Genomic DNA, 23407 nt, shown 5'->3' with positions numbered 1-23407 from the left:
AGTGTCTATCGGAGGGAGGAGAGGATAAATGGTGACTATAGGAGAGTGGAGAGGATAAATGGTGACTATAGGAGAGTGGAGAGGATAAATGCTGACTATAGGAGAGAGCGGAGGAAAAATGGTGACTATAGGAGAGATTAGAGGATAAATGGTGACTATAGGAGAAAGGAGAGGATAAATATTGACTATGGAAGGCAGGGGAGGATAAATATTGTCTATCAAAGGGAGGAGAGGATTAATGGTGACTATAGGAGAGTGGAGAGGATAAATGGTTACTATAGGAGAGAGTAGAGGAGAAATGGTGACTATAGAGAGAGGAGAGCATAAATGGTGACAATAGGAGGGAGGGGAGGATAAATGGTGACTATAGGAAGAAGGGGAGGATAAATGGTGACTATAGGAGAGAGGAGAGAATAAATGGTGACAATAGGAGAGAAGAGAGGATAAGTGGAGACTACAGGAAGGTGTAGAGGATAAATGGTGACTATAGGAGGGAGGGGAGGATAAATAGTGTCTATAGGAGGGAGGGGAAGATAAATGGTGACTATAGGAGAGAGTAGAGGATAAATGGTGACTATAGGAGAGAGGTGAGGATAAATTGTGACTATAGGAGAGAGTAGAGGATAAATGGTGACTATAGGAGAGAGGAGAGGATAAATGGTGAATATAGGAGGAAGGGGAGGACAAATGGTGACTACAGGAGAGAGTAGAGGATTAATGGTGACTATAGGAGAGAGGAGAGGATAAATGGTGACTATAGGAGAGATTAGAGGATAAATGGTGACTAAAGGATAGAGGAGAGGATAAATGGTGACTATGGAAGGCAGGGGAGGATAAATAGTGTCTATCGGAGGGAGGAGAGGATAAATGGTGACTATAGGAGAGTGGAGAGGATAAATGGTGTCTATAGGAGAGAGGTGAGGATAAATGGTGACTATTGGAGAGAGGGGAGGATAAATGGTGACTATAGGAGAGATTAGAGGAAAAATGGTGACTATAGGAGAGAGGAGAGGATAAATATTGACTATGGAAGGCAGGGGAGGATAAATATTGTCTATCGGAGGGAGGAGAGGATAAATGGTGACTATAGGAGAGTGGAGAGAATAAATGGTTACTATAGGAGAGAGTATAGGAGAAATGGTGACAATAGAGAGAGGAGAGCATAAATGGTGACTATAGGAGGGAGGGGAGGATAAATGGTGACTATAGGAAGAAGGGGAGGATAAATGGTGACAATAGTAGAGAGGAGAGGATAAATGGTGACTATAAGAGAGAGTAGAGCATAAATGGTGACTATAAGAGGGGGGAGGATAAATGGTCACTATAGGAAGGAGGGGGGATAACTGGTGACTATAGGAGAGAGGGTAGGATAACAGTGACTATAGGTTGGAGGGGAGGATACATGGAGACTATAGGAGAGAGGAGAGGATAAATGGTGACTATAGGAGGGAAGAGAGGATAAATAGTGTCTATAGGAGGTTGGAGAGGATAAATGGTGACTATAGGAGGGAGGAGAGGTTAAATCGTGTCTATAGGAGAGTATAAGTAGTGTCTATAGGAGGGAGGGGAGGATAAATGGTGACTATAGGAGGGAGGGGAGGATAAATGGTGACTATAGGAGAGAGGGGAGGATAAATGGTGACTATAGGAGAGAGTAGAGGATAAATGGTGACTATAGGAGGGAGGGGAGGATAAATGGTGACTATAGGAAGGAGGGGAGGATAAACGATGACTATAGGAGGGAGGAGAGGTTAAATGGTGACTATAGGAGAGTATAAGTAGAGTCTATAGGAGGGAGGGGAGGATAAATGGTGACTGTAGGAGGGAGGGGAGTATAAATGGAGACTATAGGAGAGAGGGGAGGATAAATGGTGACTATAGGAGGGAGGGGAGGATAAATGGTGACTATAGGAAGGAGTGGAGGATAAATGGTGACTATAGGAGAGAGTAGAGGGTAAATGGTGACTATTGGAGAGAGGGGAGGATAAATGGTGACTATAGGAGAAAGTAAAAGGATAAATGGTGACTATAGGAAGGAGGGGAGGATAGTATAGTGTCTATAGGAGGAAGGGGAGGATAACAGTGACTATAGGAGGGAGGGGAGGATAAATGGTGACTATAGGAGCGAGGAGAGGATAAATGGTGTCTATAGGAGAGAAGAGAGGATAATTGGTGACTACAGGAAGGTATAGAGGAAAAATGGTGACTATAGAAGGGAGGGGAGGTTAAATATTGTCTATAGGAGGGAGGGGAAGATAAATGGTGACTATAGGAGAGAGTAGAGGATAAATGGTGACTATAGGACAGAGGTGAGGATAAATTGTGACTATAGGAGAGAGTAGAGGATAAATGGTGACTATAGGAGGGAGGGGAGGATAAATGGTGACTATAGGAGGGAGGGGAGGACAAATGGTGACTACAGGAGAGAGTAGAGGATAAATGATGACTATAGGAGAGAGGAGAGGATAAATGGTGACTATAGGAGGGAGGGGAGGACAAATGGTGACTATAGGAGGAAGGGGAGGATAAATGGTGACTATAGGAGAGAGTAGAGGATTAATGGTGACTATAGGAGAAAGGAGAGGATAAATGGTGACTATAGGAGAGATTAGAGGATAAATGGTGACTATAGGAGAGAGTAGAGGATTAATGGTGACTATAGGATAGAGGAGAGGATAAATGGTGACTATAGGAGAGAGGTGAGGATAAATGGTGACTATAGGAGAGAGTATTGGATAAATGGTGACTATAGGAGAGAGGATAGCATAAATGGTGACTATAGGAGGGAGGGGAGGATAAATGGTGACTATAGGAAGAAGTGGAGGATAAATTGTGACTATAGGAGAAAGTAGAGGATAAATGGTGACTATAGGAGAGAGGAGAGGATAAATGTTGACTATAGGAGAGTGTAGAGGATAAATGGAGACTATAGGAGGGGGGAGGATAAATGGTCACTATAGGAAGGAGGGGAGGATAACTGGTGACTATAGGAGAGAGGGGAGTATAAAAGTGACTATAGGAGGGAGGGGACGATAAATGGAGACTATAGGAGAGAGGAGAGGATAAATAGTGTATATAGGAGGTAGGAGAGGATAAATGGTGACTATATGAGGGAGGAGAGGTTAAATGGTGACTATAGGAGAGTATAAGTATTGTCTATAGGAGGGAGGGGAGGACAAATGGAGACTATAGGCGGGAGGGGAGGAAAAATGGTGACTATAGGAGGGAAGAGAGGATAAATGGTATCTATAGGAGGGAGGAGAGGATAAATTGTGACTATAGGAGAGAGGAGAGGATAAATGGTGACTATAGGAGAGAGGAGAGGATAAATAGTGTCTATAGGAGGGAGGATAGGATAAATGGTGACTATAGGAGAGAGGAGAGGATAAATGGTGACTATAGGAGGGAGGAGAGGATAAATAATGTCTGTAGGAAAGAGGGGAGAAAAAATGGTGACTATAGGAAGGAAGGGAGGATAAATGGTAACTATAGGAGAGAGGAGAGGATAAATGGTGAATATAGGAGAGCATAAACAGTGTCTATAGGAAGGAGGAGAAGATATATGGCAACTATAGGAGGAAGGGGAGGATAAGTGATGACTATAGGAGGGAGGAGTGGTTAAATGGTGACTATAGGATGGAGAGGAGGATAAAAGGAGACTATAGAAGGGAAGAGAGGATAAATATTGTCTATAGGAGGAAGCAGAGGATAAATGGTGACTATAGGAGAGAGGAGAGGATAAATGGTGACTATAGGAGGGAGGGGAGGATAAATGGTGACTATAGGAGGGAGCAGAGGATAAATGGTGATTATAGGAGGGAGGGGAGGATAAATGGTGTCTATAGGAGGGAGTGGAGGATAAATGACAACTATAGGAAGAAGGGGAGGATAAATGGTGACTATAGGAGAGAGGAGAAGATAAATGTTGACTATAGGAGAGGATAAGTAGTGTCTATAGGAAAGAAGGGAGGATAAATGGCAACTATAGGAGGAAGGGTAGGATAAATTATGACTATAGGAGAGAGGTGAGTTAAAATAGTGTCTATAGGATGGAGGAGAGGATATATGGTGACTATAGGAGAGAGGAGAGGAAAAATAGTGTCTGTAGGAGGGAGGGGAGTATAAATGGTGACCATAGGAGAGAGGAGAGGATAAACAGTGTCTATAGGAGGGTGGAGAGCATAAATGGTGAGTACAGCAGAAAGGAGAGGATAAATTGTGACTATAGGAGGGAGGAGAGGAAAAATGGTGAATACAGGAAGGAGGTGAGGATAAATGATGACTATAGGATGGAGGGGAGGATAAATGGTGACTATAGGAGGGAGGAGAGGATAAATGGTGACTATAGGAGAGAGGGGAGGATAAATGGTGACTATGGGAGAGAGGAGAGGATAACTAGTGTATTTAGGATGGAGGAGAGGATAAATGGTGACTATAGGATGAAGGGGAGGATATATGGTGACTATAGGAGGGAGGAGAGGATAAATGGTGTCTATAGGAGGGAGGGGAGGATAAATGGTGACAAATGGAGGGCGGAGAGGATAAATGGTGATTATAGGAGAAAGGAGAGGATAAATGGTGACTATAGGAGGGAAGGGAGGATAAATGGTGACTACAGGAGAGAGGATAGGTAAAATAGTGTATTAAGGAGGGAGCGGAAGATAAATGGTGACTATGTGAGAGAGGAGAGGATAAAAATTGTCTATAGGAGGGAGTAGAGGATAAATGATGACTATAGGAGAGAGAAGATAAATGGTGACTGTTGGAGAAAGAGGACGATGAAAGGTGACTATAGGAGGGAGGAGAGGATAAATGTTGAGTATAAGAGGAAGGGGTTGATAAATATTGTCTATAGGAAGGAGGAGAGGATAAATGGCGACTATAGGAGGGAGGTGAGGATAAATTGTGACTATAGGTGGGAGAGGAGGATAAATGGCGACTATAGGAGGTAGGGGAAAATAAATGGACTACAGGAGGGAGGGGCGGATAAATGGCAACTATAAGAGCAAGGGGAGGATAAATGGTGACTATAGGAGAGAGCAGAGGATAAATGGTGACTATAGGAGGGAGCAGAGGATAAATGGTGATTATAGGAGGGAGGGGAGGATAAATGGTGTCTATATGAGGGAGGGGAGGATAAATGACAACTATAGGAAGAAGGGGAGGATAAATGGTGACTATAGGAGAGAGTAGAGGATAAATGGTGACTATAGGAGAGGATAAATAGTGTCTATAGGATGGAAGGGAGGATAAATGGCAACTATAGGAGGAAGGGTAGGATAAATAATGACTATAGGAGAGAGGTGAGTTAAAATAGTGTCTATAGGATGGAGGAGAGGATATATGGTGAATATAGGAGAGAGGAGAGGAAAAATAGTGTCTATAGGAGGGAGGGGAGTATAAATGGTGACCATAGGAGAGAGGAGAGGATAAACAGTGTCTATAGGAGGGTGGAGAGCATAAATTGTGACTATAGGAGGGAGGAGAGGAAAAATGGTGAATACAGGAAGGAGGTGAGGATAAATGGTGACTATAGGAGGGAGAAAGGATAAATGGTGACTATAGGAGGGAGGGGAGGATAAATGGTGACTATAGGAGTGAGGAGAGGATAAATGGTGACTATAGGAGAGATGGGAGGATAAATGGTGACTATGGGAGAGAGGAGAGGATAACTAGTGTATTTAGGATGGAGGAGAGGATAAATGGTGACTATAGGATGGAGGGGAGGATATATGGTGACTATAGGAGGGAGGAGAGGATAAATGGTGTCTATAGGAGGGAGGGGAGGATAAATGGTGACAAATGGAGGGTGGAGAGGATAAATGGTGATTATAGGAGAAAGGAGAGGATAAATGGTGACTATAGGAGAGAGGAGAGGATAAATGGTGACTATAGGAGTGTGGGCAGGATAAATGGTGACTATAGGAGGGAGGGGAGGATAAATGGTGACTATAGGTGAGGATAAATAGTGTCTATAGGAAGGAGGAGAGGATAAATGGCAACTATAGGAGGGAGGGCAGGATAAATGGTGACTATAGGAGAGAGGAGAGTATAAATGGTGACTATAAAAGGGAGGGCAGGATAAATGGTAACTATAGGAGAGAGGAGAAGATAAATGGTGACTACAGGAGAGAGGAGAGGAAAAATAGTGTCTATAGGAGGGAGGGGAGTATAAATGGTGACTATAGGAGGGAGCACAGGATATATGGTGACTATAGGAGGGAGGGGAGGATAAATTGTGACTATAGGAGAGAGAAGAGGATAAATGGTGACTATAGGAGGCAGGAGAGGATACATGGTGAGTATAGGAGGGAGGGTAGGAATAATAATGTCTATAGGAGGGAGGAGAGGATAAATGACAACTATAGGAGGAAGGGTAGGATAAATGGTGACTACAGGAGAGGATAAATAGTGTCTATAGGAAGGAGGAGAGGATAAATGGTAACTGTAGGAGGGAGGGCAGGATAAATGGTGACTATTGGAGAGAGGAGAGGATAAATGGTGACTTTAGGAGGTAGGGCAGGATAAATGGTGACTATAGGAGAGAGGAGAGGATAAATGGTGACTATTCGAGGGAGGGCAGGATAAATGGTGACTATAGGAGAGAGGAGAGGATAAATGGTGACTACAGGAGAGAGGAGAGGAAAAATAGTGTCTATAGGAGGGAGGGGAGTATAAATGGTGACTATAGGAGGGAGCACAGGATAAATGGTGACTATAGGAGGGAGGATAAATGGTGACTATAGGAGAGAGAAGAGGAAAAATGGTGACTATAGGAGGCAGGAGAGGATACATGGTGAGTATAGGAGGGAGGGTAGGAAAAATAGTATCTATAGGAGGGAGGAGAGTATAAATCACAACTATAGGAGGAAGGGGAGGATAAATTGTGACTATAGGAGAGTGGATAAATGGTGACTAAAGGAGGGAGGGGAGGATAAATGGTGACTATAGGAGAGAGGAGAGGATAAATGGTGACTATAGGAGGGTGGTCAGGATAAATGGTGACAATAGGAGTGAGGGGAGGATAAATGGTGACTGTAGGAGAGGATAAATAGTGTCTATAGGAAGGAGGAGAGGATAAATGGCAACTATAGGAGGAAGGGGAGGATAAATGGTGACTATAGGAGAGAGGAGATGATAAACAGTGACTATAGGAGGGAGGGGATTATAAATGGTGACTATAGGAAAGAGGAGAGAATAAATGGTGACTATAGGAGGGTGGGCAGGATAAATGGTGACTATAGGAGGTAGGAGAGTATAAATAGTGTCTATAGGAGGGAGGAGATTATAAATGGTGACTTTAGGAGAGATTAGATGATAAATGGTGACTATAGGAGGGAGGGGAGGATAAATGGTGACTATAGGAGGGAGGAGAGGACAAATAGTGTCTATAGGAGGGAGGAGAGGATAAATGGTGACTATGGGAGAGAGGAGAGGATAAATGGTGACTATAGGAGGGAGGGCAGGATAAATGGTGACTATAGGAGAGACTAGAGGATAAATGGTGACTATAGGAGGGAGGGCAGGATAAATGGTGACTATAGGAGAGAGGAGAGGATAAATGGTGACTATAGGATGGAGGGGAGGATAAATGGTGATTATAGGAGGGAGGGAAGCATAAATGGTGACTATTGGATGGAGGGGAGGATAAATGGTGACTATAGGAGGGAGGAGTGGATAAATGGTGACTATAGGAGGGAGGAGTGGATAAATGGTGACTATAGGATGGAGGGGAGGATAAATGGTGACTATAGGAGGGAGGGGAGGATAAATGGTGACTATAGGAGGGAGGGGAGGATAAATGTTGATTATAGGAGGGAGGGAAGGATAAATGGTGGCTATGGGAGAGAGGAGAGGATAAATAATGTCTATAGGAGCGAGGGGAGGATAAATAGTGTATATATGAGATAGAAGAGGATAAATGGTGACTATAGGAGGGAGGGGAGGATAAATGGTAACTTTAGGAGGTGGGAGAGGTTAAATGGTGACAACAACAAATTAATATTCTAGTAGTAAGAAATGGACAAAAACAATGCATTTTGTAAGTAATAAATTGGCAAAAAAGGGAGGTGTGTGATGTGTTTATTTAATATAAGACTTAAAAATTTGGTGTGTGTCTTGTTTTTTGTTTAATTTTTTTACAGGTGTACTTGTGGTACCATCGTGCTGGACCAGTGTTGCTGGGACTTTTAGGCCATCTGTAAAAAACAATATTATTTAACTATTACATTACTATTACCTCTGCACCCTCTGCCACCAGGGGTATGGAGAAGAGCTAAAGGCTGAGAGAGAGAGGGGAGTATATTTACTAGATCATATTCTACTTAACATTTATCTAGCACCTTCTAAAAGATAATAGCTAGAATCTGATTGGTTGCTATTATCAACATCTCCTCTTCTAAAAACCTTCTAAAAACCTGCAATTTAGTAAATATACCCCAGAGAAAGAGGGATAAATTTACTAAGATTCGAGCCTGATTGAGTTTTTTATTTTCAACTTGATGAGCATTGCTGAAACTCAGGTGATTTGATGCTTTTTAAACTCACATATTTACTAAGAAGTGAGTTTAGCTGTGGCCAAGTTGGCCGATGGTGAAGCAGATCGAGATTTCTCCCGCTAGTAGCAAGTTTAGAATGAGATTACTCATCTGAGATTGCATTGTTTTCTCTCTGCCAAACTCTCCCCAACAAGCAGCATGCACATATCAGTGAGATATATGAAGGCTGCTTGTGTGGTCTACCTGTAAGTAAAGGGTTAATTTTCTTAATAAAATTATGTAGGGTCCCCCACAAAAGCATAACCAGCCCCAGGATGCTCAGCCAGTCCTGGTTCCAAAAAATATGGGGGGAAAAATGAATAGGGTCCCCCATATTTTAGGAACCGGCACCAGACTCAAATCCGGCCTGGGTGTAATGCCACAGCCAGGGGACCCTATAACTGGGTCACCCCAGCCAAAGAATTATCACCCCAAGCTGGTCAGCCCAAGCCGGTGATCTCAGGGGAAGTGGGCACTCCCCCAAAAAAGGGGTCCCCCGTCTCCCGAGAACCCCAGGCTTAGTCTGAAGCCCAGGGCTCTTCCCTGTACCCCTGGGCTGTGGGTACGGGGGTAATAGTAGTGTCAGGTGCCAGTATGTCTGCCCTTTGGCACTTGTGGAACTACAAGTGCCAGCAGATGGCCCGGAAGCCAATTAGAGGTCGCTTTACATATAGCGGCCACTCATTGGCTGGTTACACATGGGTCACAGCCAATGAGTGGCCGCTATATGTAAAGTGGCCTCTGATTGGCTGGTGGTACGTGGGAATTTCAAATGACAGCCGTCATCTGTCATTTTGCATAGTCTAAGTATATGTTGTAAGGTAACACATATACTTAGACAGGTCCAGAATGGAACAGGTTTTCATTTTTTTATTTTGCAAAGTGTCGTGGATGCTACGGAGAGCGGCGCCCGGAACGTGGTGAGTATATAATCTTATATCTAGGTACACCCGTTGGAATTCTAAATGGACAAAGGGACAGGTCCCCTGGCAGCAGATAAGTATGTGTGAGTGAGGTAGGTAGGGGTATGTAATAGAGTTAAACTGTACACGGTGTGTGAGTGTTGTGGTTATTTAACTATTTATTTTACAGTGGTGGTACAGGTGATGGCCGCCTGCTGGCTCTTGCAGTTCCACAAGCACAAAAGAGCAGGCATGCTGGCATCTGTTGTTACACTGTAAAATACAACTGTTTATCACTATTTTCACCACTATTACCCCCGTACCCAATGCTCCAGGGGTGCCAGGAAGAGCCCCAGGCTTCAGCGTCAGAGGGGGGGGCTTTTTTGAGGGGGTCCTCACCTCTCCTGAGATCACCGGCTTGGGTTAACCTTCTTGGGGTGTTAATGGTTTGGCCGGCATGACCCGGTGATAAGGTCTCCTAGCTGTGGCATAACACCTCGGTTGGTTTTAGTCCGGTGCTGGTTTTAAATATAGGTGACCCCTACGCATACCCCCCCCCCTATATTTAACACCTTGACTATCCAGCATCCAGGTGCTGGTTCCTAAAATACGGGGGAACCCTACACGTTTTTTTCACCCATATTTTTAGGAACCAGGACTGGCTGAGCAGCCTGGGGCTGGTTATGTCTTTTGGGGGGGGACCCTACGTAATTTTTTATTTAAAATTAACCATTTATACACTGATTTAATGCAGAAACATACACAAATCACACTAATCTGTACATGTTTCTGACAAACTCACAGCTCAGGAGGTGGTGTATTTGAAACTTCTAATTAGCTGCGAGTTTGCTACATTTACACCGAGATTGTAATTTTGTTTCAAGGTAAATTTTTGAGTTGTATCTTTTTCATGAAAAGTACTTCCGAGTTTGGCCGATGGTGAGTTTTTTCGAGTTTGCAATCTAATCCGAATTTTTCAGTGAAGAGAGAGAAATCTCTCCCAAACTCATCCGAGTTTATCTTTAGTAAATTTGCGAGTTGGAAAATATGCCTAAACTCATCCGAGAATTCAATATCGACCAAAACTCGAATCTTAGTAAATTTATCCCAGAGAGGGAGAAAAATGGAGAGGGAGAGATAGATAGATGTTATTCACATTCTAAACTTAATATTGTATCACATCTATATTTATGAGACTGAAGGTAGATCATGGTATATTTTGAAAGCATTTAGTTGGCATTTAAAAACTGCAGAGTTTTTTGGAGTCTCTCTTTTGCCACAACTTCTGTCATATAGGGGTTGGAGATTTGTTGGGATTCCTCATGCTGATTCAATTCTGTTTGTGTGTCAGTACACAGGAATAAAGGGCGCTGTGGTGAATCAATTGCTAAATACAGCTCACCAAAGGGGTGGCTATCCCTAATGGAAAGAAAAATAGGTAAAAATATATGAATATAAGAAAATACAAAAATACAGTCTTGAGAGAAAAAAATATTTATTTAGTATAGAGTTGGTGAATAATGATCCATCACTATAAAAGGGGAAAAAAGGGATGCAATTGCAAGTGATATAAAAACAAGCTGAGCTTATTAAAAAAAATGTCAGTTAGTGACAGCTGAATTAGTTAGTTGTATTCCGTTATTATATTGCAAATCAGAGGTAACTGATAGCGGGAACAATATAGTCAATACCCAAGTATTCTCTAGAGTTATTGAGAATAGTCACTTATCTGGTTAGTGGTTAAGCATATAGTTGGGTTTATATTTGTATTTTCATATATTTTTATGCATACTTGTATTTTTATGTACATTTATACTTGGACTTTGAGGAATATATGTCCGTTTTAATTGCATTATCATTTACTCAACTGTTGGATATTGCTATCTATCCTTATGCTTATTTATCTATTAATTCAATGCTATATTAAATACTATTATTAATACTATTATTTAATTTTCAATTCCTATCTGCGCTCCCTATTTTTTACCTGTTTGTGTGTCAACCTTATTATTCAAAGCTAAGTAAATATATATTTTATAATAATATTATTATTATTATTATTATTAATAATAATAATAATAATAATAATAATAAATATTCATTTATTCATGAACATCTTTTGTATAAGTTTATCAATCTGTTTTTTGTGCTTCTATTTCATGATTGTAATCTTAGCAACCTCTTACCTCTTATTTATATATACATTAAGGGAAGATGATGACAACAATTACAGTTGCAGAGGAGGACAAAATGTTAAATACTTTGTAGAAGGGAGTGTCTGTCAGAGATCCAATTTTAAGATCACTGCGGATACCCCCATTAGAACTAAAGATGTGCAGGTTCAGTTTACAGAAATATGAACACACCCAAGTTAAGGGTTCCAAGTTGAATCCAGCCCCCATTCAGAATCACTTTGTGGGTTCTGACTCAAGTCTTTTTGCAATTCGGAACTCGGATTTAAAAAACGGATCTTGCATGTTTTGTATTGCATTTACAGATGTGTCCTCTAGCATCTTTGCAGAGCGCGCTGCAAACATGCTTACGCAACGCGCCATGCGATTAGTTGTGCCTGTTACGCTACACCATACCTTGCACTGTGTTCACACCATGCAATCCTATGGAGTTGCAGGTGCGAACACAGCACACGTACCTTTTCCCGGGTGCGTGACACCATGTATGGCGCGATTTGCCGCACCAGCAGCGAAGATGCAAGAGGACACATCTGTAAGTCCCTCCCTCGTGATTTCAAGTGCTGTGAGGTGGTCAAAATTGACTAGAAATGTCTGGAAATTAATGCTATTGATGTTAGTAATATTAAAGGAACCAAAACAAGTCTAAATTAAATGATTTTTAGCTGTTTTTATAAATTTTTTAAGTATTCCAAAAAAAAAATGAATCTGAACCAAAACACTTGTCAAATGAAATTTGAACATCTCTAGTTAGAACTGCCACTGTATCCCTGGTGTCTGCCACTCTTGACAATAATTAAGTAAAGAGCAAGAGGAGAACAAATAATGACAAGAAGAGGTAAAAAAAGAAAAAAGGTGACAAATTAGGGCAAACTACTTTTCAAAAACAGCTTTCACAATGCACATTCAATACATACAGTATTTATTATAACTATGAATGTACTGTACTAGCAGTAAAGAAGAACTGTAGCCATTTTTGAAAACAGAACTAGAAATAATGGGTTCTCAATTCTTTAATATTATCGTATATACTCGAGTATAAGCCGAGTTTTTCAGCACATTTTTTGTGCTGAAGAAGCACCCCCTCGGCTTATACTCGAGTCATGCCCGCATGGTACGCAGCTGAGTAGCATACCATGAGGGCAGCGGTGCAGACTGTGTCTCTGTGACACAGCTGCACCGCGTGTGTAGCACTGACCGGACGGAGTTCGGTCAGCACTACACACTGCCAAACACACAGCCGCCGGTGCCGGCAGCTGTGTGTTTGTTGTAATCAGCAGCCGATGAGAGTCTGTCAGGTTCTCATCGGCTGCTGCTGCTCCCACTGCGGGAACCATCTTCCGGCTCCCGCAGTGGGTAATGGGAGAGACGTCATGATGACGTCTCTCCTATAATGCAAAGCGGCCGGAGGAGCTGATAACAGCGGCGGGACCAGGAGCGGGTTTCAGGTAAGTGTTTTTTTTAATTTTTATTAGGACTACTGGGGGCACTACCAGGGGGGGATTACTTCTGGGGGCACTACCAGAGGGGGATTACTTGTGGGGGCACTACCAGGGGGGGATTACTTCTGGAGGCACTACCAGGGGGGATTACTTCTTGGGATACAACCAGAGGGGGATTACTTGTGGGGGTGCTACCAGGGGGGATTACTTTTGGGGGCACTACCAGGGGGGATTACTTCTGGGGGCACTACCAGGGGGGATTACTTCTGGGGGCATTACCAGGGGGGGATTACTTCTGGGGGCACTACCAGAGGGGGATTACTTGTGGGGGCACTACCAGGGGGGGATTACTTCTGGAGGCACTACCAGGGGGGATTACTTGTGGGGGCACTACCAGAGGGGGATTACTTCTGGGGGCACTACCAGAGGGGGATTACTTATGGGGGCACTACCAGGGGGGGATTACTTCTGGAGGCACTACCAGGGGGGATTACTTCTTGGGATACAACCAGAGGGGGATTACTTGTGGGGGTGCTACCAGGGGGGATTACTTTTGGGGGCACTACCAGGGGGGATTACTTCTGGGGGCACTACCAGGGGGGATTACTTCTGGGGGCATTACCAGGGGGGGATTACTTCTGGGGGCACTACCAGAGGGGGATTACTTGTGGGGGCACTACCAGGGGGGGATTACTTCTGGAGGCACTACCAGGGGGGATTACTTGTGGGGGCACTACCAGAGGGGGATTACTTCTGGGGGCACTACCAGAGGGGGATTACTTATGGGGGCACTACCAGGGGGGGATTACTTCTGGGGGCACTACCAGGGGGGATTACTTCTGGGGGCATTACCAGGGGGGGATTACTTCTGGGGGCACTACCAGAGGGGGATTACTTGTGGGGGCACTACCAGGGGGGGATTACTTCTGGAGGCACTACCAGGGGGGATTACTTCTGGGGGTACAACCAGAGGGGGATTACTTGTGGGGGTGCTACCAGGGGGGATTACTTTTGGGGGCACTACCAGGGGGGATTACTTCTGGGGGCACTACCAGGGGGGATTACTTCTGGGGGCACTACCAGAGGGGGATTACTTGTGGGGGCACTACCAGGGGGGGATTACTTCTGGAGGCACTACCAGGGGGGATTACTTCTGGGGGCACTACCAGAGGGGGATTACTTCTGGGGGCACTACCAGAGGGGGATTACTTATGGGGGCACTACCAGGGGGGGATTACTACTGGGGGCACTACCAGGGAGAATTACTTCTGGGGGCACTACCAGGGGGGATTTCTACTGGGGGCACTACCAGCTTCTGCATTTCCCACCCTAGGCTTATACTCGAGTCAATAAGTTTTCCCAGTTTTTTGGGGTAAAATTAGGTACCTCGGCTTATATTTGGGTCGACTTATACTCGAGTAAATACGGTACTCTTTTGTAGAATTATAAGTATAACCATCCTTGATCTTTCTACTGTTAGTCTAATAAATTTTCATAGCTCCGGTCATATTTTTTTTTTTTTTTTTTAATTCTTCTTAGTTTTATTAACAGCATTCTGTTAAGTATTTGTCTAATGCATTATTGAGGATTTAGGATTTGACTAAATCCTAAAATATTGGACTCAACACATCCTTAATTAAAAGTGATTAAGTTTACCTGTAACTCTGTGCATTTTTCTTGAAACACCTTCAGGTACGTCTTGTAAATGGTTTCTTGCAGTACAATTATATAGATTGTTTCAAGGGTTGGTATGCATGTTTCTGATAAATAGTTTAAGATGCTAGACAAAATAGCTGTAATTGAGTCTTGTGGGTCAACGTGAGCCATGCCTGCATATACACAAACAAAGTAATAACTTGTTATGGAGTGAAAAATACTGCAAGTTTCTATTCACATATTCGCTGGCTCAGCCATTTTGTTAAGCTAGGTACACACTATACAATTATTGAGCAGTTCAGTCAATTATCGGGATACTGGGCCGACTTTCCTGTAGTGTGTAGACATAACGATATGGCTGACATGCCAAGGAAATGGCACAGAAACGCTCAGCTCCGATTATACGATCTTTCAGAATTTCTGATTTGTCACAATATTGTGTCGTTTGTGGGCATTGGTGAGAATCAGACAATATTTCCTCAGTGACATCAGCAGCCAGATGGGTCGGAATCCAGAAAACATCAGGTAAGTAGTCTACCTCCCCCCTTAGTGCCTAACCTCCCCCTGTTAGAGCCTAAACCTAACCCCCCTCCCTGCACCCTAAACCTAACCCTCCCGGGGGGATCCTAACCCTAACCCCCCCATAGTGGTGCCTAACCCCAACCCCCCTTTTCTCTACCCTAACCCTCCTGGGGTGTGCCTAACCCTAAGCCCCCCTGGGGGTCCCTAACGCTAACCCTCCCCCCCTGCAGCTACACTGGGTGTCGGGATTTAGTAGTGGGGCCAATGATAGGTGTCGGGATTTCGACACCTATCTATAGTCCCATGTCGGGATGTGGCTGTCAGGATATCTGTATACGGGATAGCGCCCGCTGGTATCCTAACTACATCCCACCTCATCATCCATGTGGGCATACATTTGCAAATTCACTGTGGTGAACACTGGTTGCCTGCGTATTGAACAAGAAATTGCTTACTACTGTAAGTAGTGCTGACATCGCGAGCTTTCACTGGCAGTAAAATTGTACCGTTAATCGAAAGATAGGAAAATTGTTCTTGTAGGTACCTGGCTTTATACGGGCACTGTAACAATGTAATTGCTCTGTTTTATAGAACTACAATTTCCATCAATTAAAGTAAAATATAAGTGCTCCAAAATTTCATTCAAAATATGTGATGTAGCTAAAATCGCTCCTTCCACATATTATTCATGGTTACCCTTTTGCCTCCATCTCATATCTGCTTCCCTCTTGGTTGTCCTCCTTTGTCTCATGTTCCCCCTTCTTTGTAATCCATATCGTAATCTGTTCTATGTCCTCATTTCTTGCAACCATAGGTGCACTAGTGCAGCATGTTTATTAGATGTAGGAGTACATTTACTAAAGGGAAATTTTGGCTGAAATCAACTGGATTTCGGGCTTCAAAATCTGCATATTTATCATCCATCGGGCTTCAACTTCAATTAAAACCCGACAATGATGTCAGTCGGATCTTGCAGGTGTAAATGTAATTGGTTTTGCTTTTTCAGTTCAAAACCGACAGCAAATAGAACCTAAAACACAACAGGAAACCTATCCAAAAAGAAGCACTGCACAGATCACTATTATCTGTGCAATGCTTCTTAGGGTTAAAAGAAATTAAATAGTTAATTAAAAGTACTGTATAAAAAAAGGCCTGAGCCCCCTCCTCCTAAATGTATAAACAGCCCTGGACCTTTCAGCCTGGTCTGGTCATGGAAAATCGTTGGGAAAAACCAGTGTGGGGTTCCTCCTTATTTTCCATTAACCAGCACAGGGCTGGACCAGGGAAATTACACTATAGCAGGTAGATACAAAGCATGAGGTCCTCCTGCTATAGTGTAAAACGAACCCAAACTATTCAGCCCAGGTCAACTATTTATTTACTTTTAACCATAAGAAGCACTGCACAAATAACAGTGATCTGTGCAGTGCTTCTCCAAAACTCACTTGCCTTAGGGCTTAGGGGTAAATTTACTAAGATTCGTGTTGGTCCCGATTTGTCCCGTTTTTCAACTCGGGTAGGATCGATCAAAAACAGCCGTTTTTTTCACTTTAAAAATTGGGAATTTACCAAGCTCCAGGTTTTGACAGGATCATTTTGATTGATGGTGTATTTGGTTATCCTGTCCGTTTTTAAGTCCCGATTTCACCGCCCAAATTTCTCTCCCAAACAAGCAGGCTGCACATATCAGTGAAATATGTGCAGAGTGCTTGTTTATTTTTTTATATTTTAAGGGTTAATTTTTAGAAAAAATTTTACATGGGGTTCCCCCCCCAAAAAAAGCGTAACCAGCCCCAGACTTGTCAGCCAGGCCTGGTTCCTAAAATTACAGGGAACAAAATGAGTAGGGTTCCACCGTAATTTAGGAACCAGCACCAGGCTGCAGGGCCAGTCCTGGTTTTAAATATAGGGGGAAAAAAATGTGTATGGTTCCCCCTATATTTAAAACCAGCACCAGACCCAAAACAACTGGGGTGTAATGCCCAAATTGAGTGTAAAACGGCTGACTTTCGCAAAATGAATAATGGTAAATTCCCGATTTAGGCAGAAATAAGTGAAAAGTACATCCGAATTGAGCCGATGGTGATATCATTTCTATTATTCAAAACGGCTGAATTTGCGGCATTAAACCACCCGATTTCAACCCCAAAAGATGAAGAAATCACCCGACTTTAATGATAGTAAATTCCCGATTTTGGTCGTTTTACAAACTGAACCATTAGTAATTCTCTGGTTTCTATAGTCATCAAAGTAAAAATATTGATTGTTGGTCCGATGTTCTAAACTGTTCTAAAGTCAGATTTTTGGTCAATTTTGCATCAGTTTTGAATTTAGTAAATCTCTGATTTGCAAACTAGACATAAAATCGCACAAAATTGCAAAGTCATCCTTTAGTAAATTTACCCCATAGACTGTCTAGTTCTGTTTCTTCATAGTAGAGTTGTGCACTGTCATTCACAGTGCTTCCAATTCCAAAATACTCCTATAACTGCCAAGCAGGCACAAGGGCAGGGAAATGAGCCAGATTATATTTTATATTAAGGAAATACTGTATGCCCCACCTACTTTTTAGCAGTTTCTTTCTAAACTGTATTGTTTCATACTAAAAATAACTCTGTATAGCCAGTAAATCTAAGATGGATACCAGAATATCATGCCCAAAAATGAGTCAATCACAATTTTCAGTAATTTTATTTTTCATTGTCGGATATGATTTGATAATTGCGAAAATTACTTTTTACCTGTTCCAATTGCCGGCAGTGCAAAACTTGTGAACCCATTATTATGGCACTCTAACAATATCCTGTCCATTGAGGGTTCATAGTCTGGAACCGTGGTTGGTCCGATAATATGCATGATTTTTTTGCTTTTTAGTTTACCACCGCTTGTTATTGCAATCGCTTCTGTTTTTAATGCACCTTAAAAAGAAAAAAAAAATGTTTGTGGTTAATTAATTAGATTTTTTGCTGCAGGGTCACTTCACACCAAGGTGTACATTTACTAAAGGTCAATTTCAATTGGATTTAGTTTTTAAGTGTTAGTAAATGTGTGATTTAGCCCCAGAAACACCACATCAAAATAGTTTGATTTAGATCGATTAGAAATCGATTAAAATTGATTGAAATCGACCTTTAGTAAATTTACCCTTTTGGGTCAGATTTATAGTTGCATGCAAGTTGGCACGAGAGGATGCTTCCACTGAGCAGCAGCAGTCTCTGCTGTCTCATTGCCCTGATGTGCCACACACCAGTGCTCTACTAAGCTGCTAGAGCCGACAGCGGTAGTAGGCAGGATCACCACTGGATCCGCTAGTGGCACTAGCAGCAGTCCTATCTCTGGTGCAAGAAAACAGTCTAAAATTGTCTAAAATTGTCTATGGAGCAGGCAGAGTGCTAAGGAACATGCAAGATCCATCTGGGAAATAGACTTGCATTCAAATCTGCATCAGCCCCGAACTGTGTTTTGCCTTTGAAGAGGTCACTGGCTGTTGTTTGATTTGCATTATTTATGATTTGTATATATTCACTACATCTTCCATGGCAGTGGATTCAACCTTTCTTTGTATATTGCAGGGGTAAGCAACCTGTGGCACTCCAGCTGCTGTTGAACTACACATTGCATCATGCCCTGCAACATTCCATAATATCAAAATTGTGGCCTGGCATGCTGGGATGGGTACTGTAGTTCCACAGCAGCTGATGTACAAAATTTGCCTATTGTATGGGCTGCACAGCTGTCTGGAATTTACAATAAGGAAAAAGAACTATGATCATTTACACCGGCTTTGCTGATCTAAAAAATAGACCAACAGGCAGTGGAAACTGCCATATCTCTTATGCCTCCTTCACCTTTTTATTTTATTTAATTGTTGAAGGGGGCATTTTAAATGTAAATATATAGAATAACGTAAAACTTTCTAAATGGCACTCAGTTTTTTGTAAGTGCCATTCCACCATTTGGCAAATTGTCCTTTGCATTTTTAAGGTACAATACACTAGAGTCATAACAATGTATTGTATTTAGTTGTCATCTCTGCTCAGCCACTTCTAGCACCTGCACAATCAATTATATTGTTAGAATTTCATGAACTTAAGTATGGAATATGGTTGTACTTAAGTACAAAACTACTATGATAGCCAGGGTCGTCGAGAGCAGGGATGGGCCTGGGTACTGGAGACAGTGTAATTAAAACCAGCACCGGACCCTTTCTCCAGGGCACCCCTGGCCTAGGTTGATAGCCCAGGGCTCTCCCCGCCACCCTAGTGCGGTGGGTGGCGGGTTGATAGTGTATGCAGTGTGTAAAAAACAGAATTAACAACATTGTCTTGACAGTCAAACTGCAGGTCCCAGCAAGCCTCCCCCACATGCTGGTACTTGGAGAACCACAAGTACCAGCATGCGGGGCATTAAGGGCCCGCTGGTACCTGTAGTTCACCTGTAAAGAAATGTGTAAAAAGACACAAAACACACACACAACGTGAAAGTACAATTTTATTACATACATACACACACACACACACACATACTCACCTACATTACCAGGAGTGGTCCCCTTGTCCAAAGTAGGCATCCAAGGTCTTCTTAAAACAAAAAAACTAAAATTGCGATCCACGCAACAGATACCAACCAGGATGGTTGATATCTCCTGAATGAAATGCTCAGACGCGGCTTCTGCCTTTATAGAGCCATATCTGAGTGTTCATTAGCTGAGTGTTGAGCTCCCGCCTCTCTCAGCCAATGAAAGGCTCTTCCATTGAAGTCAATGGATAGCCACAGGGTTACTAAAGTTTATTCTGCGGCTCCCACCATTGACTGGCATGAGAAAGGCATATATCCAGGCCCCTCGCCTCCGGTTCCTTTGCCAACCTGGGTCCCCGACTTCCAACTCAGTAGAGGATCTCCATAGCCCAAACGTGACACCCAGATGCTCATAAATGAGATGATCAACTCAGGAGGTGGTGCATTTAAAACCTCTATTGAGTCCTCGATTTGCGTGTAAAACGGGCAACTTTAGCAAAACGAATAATGGTAAATTCCCGATTTGTATGAAATAAGTGAAAAGTACTTCCGAATTGAGCCAATGGTGATATCATTTCTATTGTTCCAAACGGCTGAATTTGTGGCATTAAACCACCCAATTTCAACCTGAAAAAATTAAGAAATCACCCGACTTTTATGATAGTAAATTCCCGATTTGCAAAAAAGTTATATTATTATCACCCGAGATTGCAAATCGGGACCAACACGAATGTTATTAAATTTACTCCAAAGATCTCTTTTGCCTTTGTGTAACTACAGTATGGTTAATAAATCAACTACAGGACCCAGCATACTGTGGGAGGGCACCCTGTAACTTTTAGTTCTACAACAGATGTCCAGTCAAACATTGCCAGAGATTGTTCTAAACATTGGATTATTGGAAGAAATAATGCAAAGGTGACTCAATAAATAAGGTAACAAAACTTCTTATTGCGTAAATTTATTCAACTCGTACATATACTGTACGTATGATTAATAGTATGGCCTTGGCACAGATTATTTTTCTACATAGTCCCCAAACTTGTTTAAGCATTTGTTCCAACAGTACGCCAAGGCATCTATCTCAGCATAAGAACAATTCAGTGTCAAACTACTTAAACCAGAACATGACGGCTTGCTGAACTTCAAGGATCGTTGTGAATCGCCTTCCATCAAAGTGCTTCTTCAAAGAGATGGAAATCACTCGGTGCCAGGTCAGGGCTGTAGGGAGGATGGTCCAGTACCTCTTGATGGTAGTGCTGTAACAACCCACATGTGTGGTTGGCTGAGTGTGGCTTGGCGTTATTGTGCAGCAATACAATGCCATTTAACTACAACTCAGTTAGTTTTTATCGAATTGTCCTCCGCAACTGACTCCATGTGCACAATTACAGATAGCATTTACAGTATCTCCATTGGTGAGGATATCAACTAGAAGCACACCCTTGTGGTCCCAAAACACAGTTGCCGTGGCCTTCTTTGCTGATGGGTGTGGATTAACAGAAAGACAGTAAAAAGGTTGACAGTGTCTAAATAGACACCAGGGGGTATATTTACTAAAGTGAGAGTGTTTAGAAGTGGAGATGTTGCCCATAGCAACCTATCAGATTCCTGCTATTATCTTCTAGAAGGTGCTAGTTAAATTTTAAGTAGAATCTGATTGGTTGGTATGGGCAACATCTCCACTTCTAAAAACTGTCACACACTAAAGGTTGACATGTAAGAAAGTTGACAGGGTCAAAAGGTCGTCATGAAAATGGTTGACACAAAAATGGTCGACACCAGTAAGTGCCTAACCCTCCCGCCTGGTGCCTAACCCTAAACAAAAAAAACAATGTCGACCATTTTTGCGTCGACCATTTTCATGTGGACCTTTTCACCCGGTCGACCGTTTGTACCTGTCGACCTTACATGCCGACCTTTAGTGTGTCGACCTTTTTGTCCTTGTCGACCTTTTGTCCCATTCAATCTATTGACTGTCTAACATCTGGGGCCAAATGTAATAGGGTGAGAGTTTAGAAAATATGAGAGTTTAGCAATAAACTCTCACATTGGTCTAGTTTTTTTTTCAGAATCAGAAAACATCTGAATGAGATTTTAAATCGTGACTTTTTTTGAGTCTGAAAAACATGCAAGTTTGCTCTGATGCTTTGTTCTCGGACTCTATTACATTGGCCGAGTTTAAACAGTGTGAGAAAGCGCTAAAATTTTCTGAACTCTCACCCTATTACATTTGGCCCCTGGTGTCTATCTAGACATTGTCAACCTTTTTATTGTCTTTCTAAAGCCAGGAAACTTTTGTTGATGGAGTTGTTTTGAATTTCTTTGAAGGTAGGGAAGATTCTTGTGTGTACTCAGAACATCATCCAAGTACCATCTCCCAAGTGTCATTCTCCTGTGCCAGTTCTGCATCTGGGTCCACAGTGTGTGTACTCAGTACGTCATCCGAGTATCATCTCCTAAGTGTCATTATTCTGTGCCAGTTCTGCATCTCGATTCACAGTGTGTGTACGCTACGCAGTACATCATCCATATTCTATATCCTATTCTATATCCTAAGTATCATTCTCCTGTGCCAGTTCTACGTCTGGATCCACAGGGTGTGTCCGTCACCCAAGTCCAAACTCCCAGTATCATTCTCCTGTGCTTTCCCTGCACTTGTGTTCTTCAGTTTCCCTTTTGCCGGATACCTGACCAAAGGGCTGCGACCTGCTTAATTGGGTGCATCTTAAATCCAAATCCCAATTGGAGGGGTCATTGGTGAACACTTCCCAGTAAGTTAGACTCCGCGCCTTTGGTCACGTCTAGCCAACATCCGGTACTTGTGGATGAGAAAGGCATATATCCAGGCCCCACGCCTTTGGTTCCTTTCCCAACCTGGGTCCCCGACTTCCAATGCCTCAGTAGAGGATCTCCATAGCCCAAACGTGACACCCAGTTGCTCATAAATGATGTTGTGCACAATACCCACTGAGATGTTCAGATCATCAACAATATTACTAACTCAAATGCATCTGTCCTCCTGAATCAGACTTTCAAAGCGGCACAAATTGTCATGTGTGGTAGACGTGCTTGGCCGGCCAGATCACTGCTCAACTTGGACATCTGTCCTGCCGTTATCAAAGGCAGTGCACCAAACCCAAACCTGTTTCTGTGATATGACGTTATCATCGTACACCTAGACAAGTTGGCTATGGATTTCAGCTGCTGATGTGCCCACTAGATGCAGAAATCTGATCACACTACGAACCTCAATATTTGACTATGTTACCAGCCCCGCCATCTTACAACTGATGTTGAGACAGCATGACTGATATGAAGTGCAGTTTAATGGCAGTGAGAGGTTAGGCAGTGGTTTAGCTGCTCTGGCCTGGTGGGAAATTAGAATGAAATAAGATACCTTACATATTGTACCACAATTGTAACACATTTTTATGAAATCTTAGCACATGCGGTCACATTAGGTAGATAATTTATATCCAGCAGGCAGTAGATACTGTTGTGAAATCTACTGTAGATTATCCATAGTTATATATATATATATATATATATATATATATATATATATATAGTCCATAAGGTTGGCACTCCCTCCATAAACTAAGACAACCGGGGTGCCAACAATAGAAAATTTCAGACAA

The 23407-nt window shown here is 42.6% G+C and overlaps 1 protein-coding gene across 2 annotated transcripts in view; it reads right to left on the bottom strand.

Moving 5' to 3' along the window:
- The window catches only part of LOC148453526 (protein mono-ADP-ribosyltransferase PARP15-like), a 169003-nt gene that overhangs the window by 49671 nt on the left and 95925 nt on the right, over positions 1-23407 (bottom strand). For both annotated transcript variants that reach the window (XM_088461993.1, XM_088461994.1), the window contains exons 8-9: positions 17990-18166; positions 14727-14899 (exon numbers count right to left, since the gene is read on the bottom strand). In XM_088461993.1, the coding sequence (XP_088318119.1) occupies positions 14727-14899; positions 17990-18166 (350 nt within the window). The remainder of the gene's footprint in view (positions 1-14726; positions 14900-17989; positions 18167-23407) is intronic.

Source organism: Taudactylus pleione, unplaced genomic scaffold (assembly GCF_031769625.1).
Source record: "Taudactylus pleione unplaced genomic scaffold, aTauple2 ptg001137l, whole genome shotgun sequence".
In the NCBI taxonomy this organism is placed as follows: domain Eukaryota; kingdom Metazoa; phylum Chordata; class Amphibia; order Anura; family Myobatrachidae; genus Taudactylus; species Taudactylus pleione.
The sequence above is the reverse complement of the archived record's forward strand: the minus strand, read 5'-3'. Positions and strand labels throughout refer to the sequence as shown.